Here is a 12,902-nt window from a genome sequence, read left to right as displayed (position 1 = left end):
AACAATTTATTTCTTACTAACTCGAATTTACACGACTAACTATTACAGCGATTATTTACAAAATAAATCCGGCGCAACTTTGCTGGGTTTTCTCGACACTCGTTCCCAGAATTTCGGAAAAAATCGGTAAGCCGTCTTTGATTGAATCAGCAAAATAAAAATATAAATTATATTAAAATATCCATAAACAACACATCTGAAGACATACTATTTAATAATAATTCAACAATCACCAGGTTCTAAAAAGGATAAACAAATACGTATTCTGTAATAATTAAATCAAAAAGTTTTATTATGTAGATATTATTGCTAAACCCTCGAGACTTTAAAACTGGCAAAACCAAGGTTTCAGAAATTTTTCTATCCTGGATAACGTGCATATAAACATCTGTGTCGTATTTCAGGGTGATATAAATATGTGCATGAATTCTGAACAAGTAATGAAATTCTTTACCTCGAAAGCATGAAATTTTAATAAGGGGTTTAAAATGATTTAAGCACGTCAACAAAGAATTTATTTCAGTTCCATGAATAAGGAATTTTATTAATAACCTTGTTACTTATTTTGCGTTTTATTCAGTAAATACATTTTTATACAAGATAAACGTATGAAAAGGGGACTCACTTGCATTGTATTTCAGGTACTTACATTAACGTTTGTTTCTTTATTTAACACACAGAAGCCTTTTTGTGTATGTTTGACGTTCTTTTTAACACGTTATTTTAATTAAACTAATAAAAATGTCAGTTTTGTTTACTGTGTGCACACATTGTAATGTGAAAAGTTTATTTTTAAACATTTATACTCGTGTGGTGAACGCTAATTCTGAAAATGTAACTGTCTCGTGTTTATTTTCCTTTTTTATTCGTATTTTAAAAATAGCCAAAATTAACAGCACATGTGAAAACTTTTCATCATAAATTTTTGTAAATATAAAGCATCAGTAGTTGATAGTTACGCAGTTGGTTGTGTGTAGAAGATTAGATAACTTTTGTTTATTTTGTCTTTTAAATATATCATAGGTACTCGTTGATGTGTTAAAAAAATATTACATACTCTTCGTAACTCAATTTTACCAAGATGAATGTCAATATATGATGTTTAGAGATGGAAAAAATTGTGTAGAGAATCATTTTACGTAAAATAAAAATATTATTTTTTATCTTTTCGTGGCTGGACCGGTGTTGACGCAGTAACTAGTTTATTAATGGGAACATAGACATGCAATAAAAACCAAGTTTAATGACAGCTTACATAGTACACAAAAATGGTGACGAAAGTTTGCAATTATTGCCGTCATAAATTTGATTTTTACGACTGCTTTTGATAAACTCATCTCTGTTAGCTGCTAACATTTCATAAACGTCACCCTCGTACGGAAAAAAAACTTTTTATGTCACTTGTGACATAAATATTACTTAATTACATAATATTCAAAGTATTGCAGCTTTATTTTGAGTGAACACGTAAACGTTTAAGATTTATGAATTTTTCCGACACTTTTTCTAACATCTCGAACTGCAATCTCTTCAAATATGAGATTTCCAACATTCGCAACTCCCCCATTTCATACTGACAAGAGAGGAAAATTTTCAATATCTTCCACCTCTGGAACAATGAACTAGAAATAATAAACCCTCCTTAATATTATTTGAACACTGCAAGCCCTTCTTATTACCCCAATTCAACTTTTAATTTAGATTTTAATTATTATACCAGTCATCGCAATCCTGTATTTCCCCGGAATGTGATATTTTATTCATTTAACAAATCGCTCGCTACACAGTTTTAACCAAATGTTTGTCATTATCTTTTTACTCAGAACGTGCTATTAATTACAATTATCTCGTCTTTGTTACAAGATCTTCATAACTAAATTAAAACAAGTCCCTTTTGTTATAGTTAACGAGATTATGTCGCTGTTGACTATAGCTGCATCGTGTGACTTGCAATATCAGTATTGACATCAAAAGCTCTTCCACTGAAAAAATGGAGAGCTTGTATTATTGGAAGCTGAAAGGGTCTTAAAATATACGCGGAAAAACAACTCAAAAATTCAATTTAGTGAAGTGTGGTTTTAGTAGAGGGGGATACAAGTTTTTGTCACTTGTCATTTGGAGAGATCATAATGCATAAGTAAAGCGACATTTTTGTTCGTAAACTCTAACAGATTTGTCAATAAATGTTTTCGCGTAGAAGGAAGAATGACATCGACGTTATTTTTAGGTTTATTAGCTGCGACAAACAAACAGTCGCGAAAATGGTGCAGTTAGTAGGATAGCTCAACTGTGTTTTATAATTCACGTTATTACTTTTTTAATTTAAAACTGGGGAAGAGAATTGTTGTTTATAACTGCTGTGTGTTTTAAAGTCGTTTGTGTAGTTCCACTGCGTTGGCGTTAATTTGTTCCTTTGCATGATTTTTTTTAAGGCTTGTCTGAGTTCAAACCACTCTAAATTTTGTAGCGTACCTAACTTTCAGTCGGGCGAGGCGAAGGAGGTTCGGTGCTTACTGCTTATAGATTTTCATTTCGGTGATGAGAATCTGGCTTCTGGTCCATATTAGGACCTTCAAACTTTAAATATTCTAAACTCGGATTGTCTCCCACGCATCGAAATAATCTCCTCAAAAAATTACCCTACACAGCCTACAGCTTCCGCACTTTCAGATTTCCCTCTTCTCGACTCAAAATTTACTTTGAACTTAGCGAAACTTCAACAAGGAATCTTTACATTATGAAAGTTTCGGCTTGACGGAAGTTACCTCAGATGTACATGGCCTCACTGCTTTTGTCATTCGTGCCACAAGTGAACTCACAGCATTATTCCATTAGCTTAAACAATGCATTCAGCATGACTTTATTTTTATTTCGGCTCTTGTTCGCGTAAATATTTTCCTTTCGTTAAAATAAATAGCGATTTATCAGATTACGGAACCACTTGTATAAATACGCAGAAAATGCGGAATTTTTTGGTAATGGGGAGTTAAGAACGATTTCGGGGCATAATTATCGAGTAAATTAATTTACTACGACCATATGGTACTACGCTAAAAGCCGCGGTTTAATCTAGTGGGGGCAATTAAGATAACTCAAATGGTAATCATCAATCATAAACTGTACATAAATACGAAAACACGGTTTTACAAAAATGGGTTCGTGGGTGTGTAAAAGTGGAAACACGGTCCTTCAGGATTAAACTAAAAAAGCAAAGGTGGATTACAATTACATTAGCTTTATAACCCATAAAAGAATGGGCGCTCTACCCCGACTAATTATTATTATACGCACATACTGTGCGAATCTCACATGATTCGTTTTCGAGATCAAAGAAGCTTTGTGGACGTATGCATCTTTGAAGAACTTCAGAAAATTGAGAATTTAAAAATTCAGCACACAGTGCTGTCTGACAAAGTGCACAAGACTGCATCTTAAACTAAGTGTCCCTCCGGATTCACTTTAAAGTAAACGAGAGTGGAAAATACGAAACTAATTTTATGGCGGCTTTGCGTGTAAACTTTCATTGGAGAAAAACGTATTTTATTACATGTACATTACTGGTGTTACCAAAATCTCAAATGGATCTCGCAAAGCGATCGATGTGTCCGCGGAGCGTGACAGAATAATTAGAGCTCGCGTGGTGAGCGAAACGTTACGTGTATAAAGTTTCCATTCAATTATGAAAAAGTATTCGAAGCTCAACTTTTATTTATCTTATGTTACTCCTGTATTTACGTAAAAGTATGTAGATAATACAAGTCACAGTGAAAAAAAAACTTGGTAAGCTATTAATACAACTGAATCACCAACCAGTTGATTCAGATATCGGCTACATGAACCAAGCGGAAAATATTGCATAAAATTTAACAACTATCGGTCTGGTAGTTGCGGAGGTTATTTGTCTAATATAAGTCGACACAAACGACAAATAGATGACTGTCAGACAGGCAGACGGAAACAGGAGACCTAGTTTCTCGTACTCTAGGGGTCATGAAACATCGAGAAAACACGAAACTAACCAGTCGCCCCGTGAAGCCTATAGCAATACTTCCCTAGCTTAAGCTCGGGAAGTAAAAGCATAGTTTTGTAACTTACTAAATGAGGCTTCCCCCTTCAAGCTAAAAACAATAATGTTTACAGAATTTCTATATTACTTATTTGAACTATTTCGATAAGCTAACGAATATTGTAATCGAGTCCATCGGCGGACTCCCTAGAGTACTCCCGTTTCCGTCTGTCTCTCTGTCTGCCGTCTGTCCGGATTTTTATTACACAGATAATCTCTGAAACTACTGTGCCGAATGTTGTCGAATTTTGTATGTATATTAAGAATAACATGTAGATGGTACAACGCTCTCCAAAATTTGGCTAAACATCCCCACCAGCAGTGGGACGACGTCATCTCCAACATTTACAATAATATATTCTTTTTAATTTCATAAAATAAAATACTCTTCCACTTGAGGTGTATGAATTCGTGTTGAATTTTCACCTCAGACATACAGATTTTTGGGAAAAAATTCAAAATTGTATAACAACATTTTGCAATATAACTTTGAAACTGCAAAACCGAATGCTCTCAAATCTTGCAAACGTTTTAAGGTTATCGCAATGATGGTAAATCGTTAATCAAAATTTATTTGTTTATCCCCTCCCAAAAAATTGATGACGTCATCACAAATAAATTCTGTCTAAAATGTGCAAAACATGATTTAACTTTCCATTAATATTTTTTAGAATTGCTTATACAGGGTGACTCAAAAATTAATGAATGCGTCAATTCATTTAATTGATTAAATCAGACACCTTGCAGACCTCAAGTTATCGTACGCACGTTAAATCTGTAATCAAAATGTATTTGTTTATCCCCTCCAAAAATGTATGACGTCATTTGAAAATTTTGCCGAATAAATTCTGCCGAAAATGTGCAAAATGTGACGAGTATGTACTTGTGATTTATCGTTGCATTTATATTTTTTTAATTACTTATTCCGGGTGACTCAAAAAAATTAATGAATGAGTTAATTTATTTTATTGATTAACGAGAAGAAGAACGGATCACTCCATTCTCCCGAAAATTTGAGAATATAATACCGTTATTACTAGTATTACATTGCACCTATCCAAGTTGACAATACATGTCTTTGCAAACAATGTTGATGACGTCATCACAATATATTATAAAGGAAAACTCATTTGAAATAGAGCCGTAGCATGCTTCTTTCATTTACTTTAACATTGGATACATATCTTTACTTTAAATGCTAGGGGTTCTCATAAAAATAATTACATTCACAAAAGCAAATTTTATAGTTTTTCCAAAAAACTCGATGGTTTGTTGTTCTTCAGGGGCGAGGGAAACTCTCTCAAAACAACCTTCGACAAATTTTTTTCATTAACATTTCCAAGTCTAAGACTACGTTTCTGGAAATTTTAGCTGCAGATGTGTACGAGTTTAAAAAAATTGGTCTAAAGAGTTTAGACAGTACTTCCCTCGCTGTCGGAAACTTGACGACCGCATGCCTATTATGTTTTTTTTTCTCATTACATTTTTGTAGTGGGAATTTAAAAAAAAATTGTGATGACGTCATCAACATTTTTGCAAGGACACGTATATCAGTTGGGATAGATGTAGTGTAATACTAAGAATAAAATTATTGTGTTCCCAAATTTTCGGGAAAATGAATTGGGTCGTTTTGAATATTGATTTCTTATAATCAATAAAATAACGAAACAATTTACTCACGTATACGGCGCCGGTGTGTAATATCTAGAGAGCGGATTTCTGTCGGGCTAGGCAAGGCCAAACTCGGTACGGCTCGCACGGGATGCGAATTCATTGCCGTTGCGGACTGCACTTCATTTATTTGAGATTAGAATAACGTTGTTTCGTTGCACTCTGCTGTTAATTCCCGTTCTCATTTATTTAGTCGTTTGATTAATAAATCGTTAATTATATTTATGGAATTAGTACCGATTAAACGTGACGTAGCCCGACAAAAATCCGCTGTCTGGTAATATGAAAGGCAACTGAAAATCGTTTATGTATAAACATTCTTAAATTAAGATGACAAGCGTAACAGCATACGTGAGAGTCAAACAGAGAAACTGTAAACAAAACGACCATCGGTTTTATTGCTTCCACTTCCGCTTATTATATAAAACATTGGGTTTTATTTTAATTCTTGACGGTGAAATTCACAATTGGTTGATTATAAACATGTCTATTCCACATTCGCGGAACCTAGTCAACGAACAAAACAAACGCACGTCTGTAATGTTAAAATAGATGTAAATAAGCGTGCTACCCTTATGTTTCAACAGAGTTTTTCCTTTAACAAATTTTGTGTCTACCAAATTGGGTTGGTTGGGGTGTAATACTAATAATAAGTGTTGCCTTTAATTTAATCAATAAAATAAATTGACTTCATTAATTTTTTTGAACCACCTCTTAAGAAAATCTAAAAAATATGAATGGAATGATAAATCACAAGTACAAACTCATCATATTTTTTGGATTTTAGATAGGATTTATTCAGCAAAATTTAAGGGTGACGTCATCAATTTTTTTAGGAGGGATGAACAAATACATTTTGAACAAAAGTTTACCATGCTTATAATAACTTTAAAATATTCCCAAGATTTCAAAGCATTCGGTTTTGTAATTCCTGATTAAATCGATAAAATAAATTCACGCCTTCATTAATTTTTTTGAGTCACCCTGCATATGCAAATCCAAAAATATGAATGGAATGATAAATCACAAGTACAGACTCATCATATTTTGTACATTTTGGATACGATTTATTCGGCAAACTTTTGAGCTGACGTCATCAGTTTTTTGTAGAAGATAACCAAATATATTTTGACTAAAAATTTATTATGCTCTTTATAACCTTAAAAGATCTGCAAGATTTCAAAGCATTCGGTTTTGTAGTTCCTGATTAAATCAATAAAATAAATTTACGCATTCATTAATTTTTTTGAGTCACCCTGTATATGCAAATCCAAAAAAATGAATGGAGTGATAGATCACAAGTACAGACTCATCATATTTTGTACATTTTAGATATGATTTATTCCACAAACTTTTGAGCTGACGTCATCAAGTTTTTGGAGGGGATAAGCAAATATTTTTTGACTAAAGATTTATGATGCTCTTTATAGCCTTAAAACATCTGCAACATTTCAAAGCATTCTGGTTAGCAGATTAAAAATTAAATTTCAAAATGTTGTTTTATAATTTTGATTTTTTTTCCAAAAATCTGGACGTTTCGGGTGAAAAGTCGATTCGGAGTTGTAAACTACATGTGTAGGACTATGTTATTTTATACAATTGAAAACCCATTTACTATGTACAATTTTGAAGTGACGTCATCGCATTAGTGGTGGGGATGATTAGACAAATTTTGGTTAGCGTTTTATCATCTACATGATATTCTTAATATAAGTACAAAATTTCACAACAATCGGTCGAGTACTTTCGGAGATTATCTGTCTAATAAAAATCCGGGACGGCAGACGGACAGACGGACAGACGGACAGACGGACAGACGGACAGACGGACAGACGGACAGACAGACGGAAATGGGAGACCTATTTCTTCGTCTTCTAGGGGTCATGAAAGATCGAGAAAACGTAAAAGTAGAGAGTCGGCCGACGGACTCGATTACAATACTTCCTTTGCTTACGCTCGGGAAGTAAAAATTGATCTAAGATTATCTAGAGAGATATAAGATATATACAAATTTTATTTTTTTTTAGGAGAATCCCTATAAGTGAAAATAAAGATATGTATGTAACGTCAAGACAAAAGTACAAAAGTAAAGAAGCATGCTATGTGTAAGTTTTAAGTGAGTTTTTTTATTAAAAAATTTTATTGTAACATTTTACGAAGGACAGCTACATCAATTTGTATAAATAATATATCTAATAATATAATGAATTGTATTTCCAAATTTTCTAAAACACGGGGTGAACATTCCTCATTTCATCAGTAGAATAAATTGCATCATTCGTTTCTTTTTGTAGTTTCTAAAAAATTGTTCTAAAGTTGTTTCGACAGAACTTCCCTTGCACCTAAAGCACAATGAAACATATCAAGCATTTTCGAGTTGAGTTAGAAAATTTTGAGATGACGTAATCAGTTTTTTGGAGGAGATAAGCAAATATATTTTGATTAAAAATGTATCACGCGTTTCATAACTTTAAAACATCTGCAAGATTTCAAAGTATTCGGTTTTGCAGATTCAAAATTAAATTGCAAAATGTTGTTTTATAATTTGGATTTTTTCATAATATTTCGGGTAAAAACTCAACACGGAGTCACAAACGACATGTTTAGGACTATGTTATTGTATATAATTTAAAACCCATTTACTATGTACGATTTTGAAGTGACGCCATTACATTATTGGTGGGGATTAATGCAAAATTTGACAACAATCGGCACAGTAATTTCGGAGATTATCTGTCTAATAAAAATTGGGACGACAGACCGACGGACAGACGGACACACGGACAGACAGACGGAAACGGGGGACCTATTTCTTCGTACTCCAGGGGTCATGAACGATCGAGGAAACGGAAAAGTAGAAAGTCGGCCGACGAACCGGATTACAATACTTCCTCGGGAAGTAAAAATATTATTGTTTTGACAAAGCACAAAGCATAGACTTATAAATTTTGATTAACGATTGCCAACCTTACGATAACCTCAAAAAGTTTGCACAATTTCATAGTATTGGGTGTTGTAGTTTCAAAGTTATATTGCAAAAAGTTATTATAATTTTTTTTTCCAATAATCCGGATGTGTAGGGTAAACATTCAAGATGGATTCATAAACCACAAGTATAGGAGCATGCTATTTTAGAAAATTTAAATCGAATTTATTTTGCAAAATTTTTAGGAGACGTTATTACATTATTCTGCGGATGATTAGACAAGTTTTGGTTAACGTTTTACCATCTACATGATACTCTTAATAAACATAGACAATTTGACTACAATCGGTCTAAAAGTTTTGGAGATTATCTGTCCCATAAAAATCGACACAGACGACAGACAAACGGAAACGGGAAACCTATTTTTTGTATTCTACTTGTCATGACACGTCGAGAAAACACGTGAATAGTCATTCGTTAAGCGGACTCTATTACAATTATTTAGTCAAATAGTTTTATTGCTCTTACATAATCGAGCAAGAAACATGTAAAGTTCGCACTATAAATGAATTTTTGCTAACACATGGAGTACATATCTGCAGCTAAAACTCATTGACTAAGAAATGACAATGAGGAATCACGACAAAAGAAAATTTAGGTTTCGATTTCGGTTGTAAAAACTAGTTAGTTTCGGTTTCAGTTGTAAAAACTAGTTTCGGTAGGACACAAGATATTTACTTGACCGGAGACTGACTTGACCAGACTTTGCTTCACCTGATTTGACATGACAAGATGCAACCTGATACAACCTAATATTAGCTGACTTAGCCTGACCTGCTTTGACTTGACTTTATCTGAGGTCTCTAACCTGGCCTGACCTGACTTTAATATTTTTCATATAGACATTAAATTCAGAAAACTCAGGAATTGACCTGACCTAACCTGACATGACCTAACCTGGCATAACACAACCTGACCTGACTTAACCTGACTTCGTGAACTTACGAAGAATTTGGCTAAAATTCCACAAATATTGTGGGAAGTAGGTATATTTCGACGCACCGAAAAAAATATAGCATGTTGATGGTCCCTGATCAAGGCTGCAAATGAATATCCAAAATAGTGTGATGTAGCTTTTTTATTTAACCCGACTTCAGAAAAACTGGGTAGGGAAAAATTCTGACAGTCCAATAAATTAAGATGTAAAAAACTTTTGGAAATCAAAATCAACAAAAACATTTTTTTGTTAATTTTAAACGATGCTTGGGTAAAAGTAAAAATTTTCAAAAATTTCCAAAATTTTGAGAGATTTCGACGATCTGAATCGAAAAACATTTATGAGCATAACTTAAAACTTGTCTGACATTCACACATACAAAGATTACATAAAAATGCAACATAATATAAGTATATCTACTTCTTCAATATTATTAATTAACCTTGCAGCAAAAATTCAAAATTTTATAATTACAACATCCTATTATAATCAACCTGCTGTTATTCTCCCTATCTTCATAAGCCGGGATCACTACGACCACGCACAATTCTAACAAGTAACCTACACTATTCTGATCTAGTTCGCTTTATCATCAACACAATTACACTGTTAGAGAAACTTGCTACAGATTTATTGATTTATTCTGGTTTCAAATACACATATTACTTCATAATTTATCACCAGCTTTTAAAATACCCACAATAATTCTAGACAATTGAAGAAAAAGTAAAATAATTTAATTTCAACACCTCGTATCATCATCAAATGATTAACACCAACTGCTTCAAAAACCCCAGCGATTTCCTGTCACGACCTGAATTAAACCTTTTAACTGTAGCAATTAAAGTTTCGGTTTATCGAGGCAATACATTTTTACGTCGACAGTTAGTACCTGCCTTTATAGGGATGGCCGAGAAGGTTTATCAGCTAGTAGCGATGGCGACGCACACGTATAAGAAGCTAAACTTTATCGGGGGTTGCTGTAAAAGGCTACAAATTGACTTTGTGTTTGCTGCGTCAAAAGTGGCATTGTTGCGAGAAAATTGACTCAAGAATTTAACTTTGTCTACGTTTGATTTGATGTGTTTGCGATAAAAGTTTTTGCGCCGGGGGTCGCAATTTAGGGGTTTTTGAGATGCTTAAGGAAAAACTTAATGGAAGATTAGAGAGTGAAAAATTGGAGAGGAAGGTTTCGGGTTCTAATCGATCCGATGTTCGAATATCGGTTTACGTGACGATTTGGACTTGGGAGTTATTAGTTTTAAGCAGGAGTTCATGAGTACGTAGTGGAATAGTGCGGACTAGTCTGAGAAGACAGGAGGAATTTTTGTGAAATTATTTAGGTATGCAAAAAAGAACACATTTTTGGAATTTGAACCACTTTTATTAACGCAAAGGATCAGAATTTATAATTTTAAATTATCTTTTTTCTTGCTGACTATAAATCCTGCTGTTGACTATATTCATCTATTATAACTTCTTGACACTTTTATTGGCAGGAACAAAACTATATCATATTAGTAAAACAGCTTAACTCCAAGCCGTTCAGATCAGAATAGTGGCCACCTGTCAAACGATGCATAGATCTGTAGTCGGTAGTCAGGCTACTCTCGAAGAAGTCGGTTGTTATTCGACTATTAAAACTAACAGTAACTTAAAACAGATTGCTTCTTTCGCTCGTTGAACGAATCTCTTAAGGGACGGCATCGTTTTTATATGTAGTTGGAATACGGTTCACTTCGCTCGCTTAAAAATTTCAACTCGTTGAAAGGTTCTCCAATTTTAACATAAAAAAACTCTTATCCCTTTTCTTAACTTTGAAGAATTAAGTAGTTTTACGTAAACTTACTTTACATAAAGTTAAGTATAATTTTGAGTTAGATTCTTGACAAATAATAATGACTTGATCGTTTCAAAAAGGTTCTTGTTAAAAACAATGAACAAGTAAAGAAAAATAGAAACGAAGAAGAACAACTGGGAAATCAGAATATAAAATTAAACATTCTTTAGAAATATCCTGTGCGATAAATATCGTTCTGGACAGTAAAAGCGAATAACAGAGGCGAACATAGATTTGAAATAGAGTGGAGAAGTAAAAAAAAAATTCAATATATTTGTAACATAACTCAGGACACACAAAGGGCGTTTATAGCAAATAATCTTGACAAAAGAAGTGATCGTTTAATAGCTTCATATTTCAACGCTAGACGTTTTAATGGCTGATATTATCTCTAGGCCTTCTATCCATTGAATAATAATAATGATTTTAACTCTATCCAGAAGATTTTTCGTATAAATTTGTTTCCTATTCTATTTACACGTGACGCTATTATTTTCCCACACAAGTGCTTTAAAAGTTTTATCATACTTTCTCTCTTAAAAACCGCTTTTATTAAAACTGTCGGCTTCACGAAGTCATTTCAAAATTTAATTTAATCCTGAGTTAATTTTTATGAATGAATTTTTCCCTCGACAAAATATTTTAATATCAAAATAATCACGTTCGCTAAAATACGGAATTATTTCGTAAGAAAAGTTTAAAAAAGCATTTTAAAATTAGTACACCTGAAACATAAACAAGACATGTTTTTAAATTTAAGTAACACCTTACTTAAAAACGACGCAAAAATCCGATAATCGATATTCTGTGTTTAATAAAAACATAGTTTGATGTTAGTTCTAAAAATAAAATTGTAATTAATAAATATACATCCTTAAGCAAAAGCTCAGCTGCTTCCGCGAAAATTCCACTGAAAAATAAACAAACTACAACCAAAATTTTCATGGAAGTTTTTCATTATATATTAACAAATTTGTTTTTTTATTTAAACTTTTGTTAAAAATTGCAACAACATCAAATATTTGCCAATAATACTCACAGCATCATTTTTGCCTAAATCGTATTTTTTTCTAAACTTGAGACTGTAACATCACTTTCGGAAGAATTGCGAAACCGGCAACCAACTCGCGGAAAGTTTCAGACTCGCGCGTAATTTTCAGCGCTGCTGGTGGTGGTGGTTTTCAGCGCGTTGGTCGAAAACTGCCTGAAACGTTCAACTAGAGACTAGAGTTGCGTTGGATTTTATGTCCGTGCGCATGGTTATCATCAACTCGACTATCAATAACTGAATTTTTCTGAAAAATGCTGAAGTACGAGAGGTAATTAGATTTTCTTAATTATGCGAAGGTGGGGTTGCATCAGGCGGAATTTATGGGGGTTTAAGTTCCGTATTTTATGCTCT

At 33.2% G+C, this 12,902-nt stretch overlaps 1 protein-coding gene across 2 annotated transcripts in view; it reads right to left on the bottom strand.

The window, feature by feature from the left end:
* The window catches only part of LOC135124088 (lutropin-choriogonadotropic hormone receptor-like), an 86,395-nt gene extending 73,708 nt beyond the window's left edge, over nt 1-12,687 (bottom strand). For both annotated transcript variants that reach the window (XM_064048952.1, XM_064048955.1), the window contains exon 1: nt 12,540-12,687. In XM_064048952.1, coding sequence (XP_063905022.1) covers nt 12,540-12,547 — 8 coding nt within the window. In that variant the 5' untranslated portion in view covers nt 12,548-12,687. The remainder of the gene's footprint in view (nt 1-12,539) is intronic.
* Between the last annotated feature and the right edge of the window lie 215 nt (nt 12,688-12,902).

Source organism: Zophobas morio, unplaced genomic scaffold (genome assembly GCF_036711695.1).
Source record: "Zophobas morio isolate AGI-343-1 ecotype UQ-CSIRO unplaced genomic scaffold, CSIRO_AGI_Zmor_V1 ptg000007l, whole genome shotgun sequence".
Classification (NCBI taxonomy): Eukaryota; Metazoa; Arthropoda; class Insecta; order Coleoptera; family Tenebrionidae; genus Zophobas; species Zophobas morio.
The sequence above is the reverse complement of the archived record's forward strand: the minus strand, read 5'-3'. Positions and strand labels throughout refer to the sequence as shown.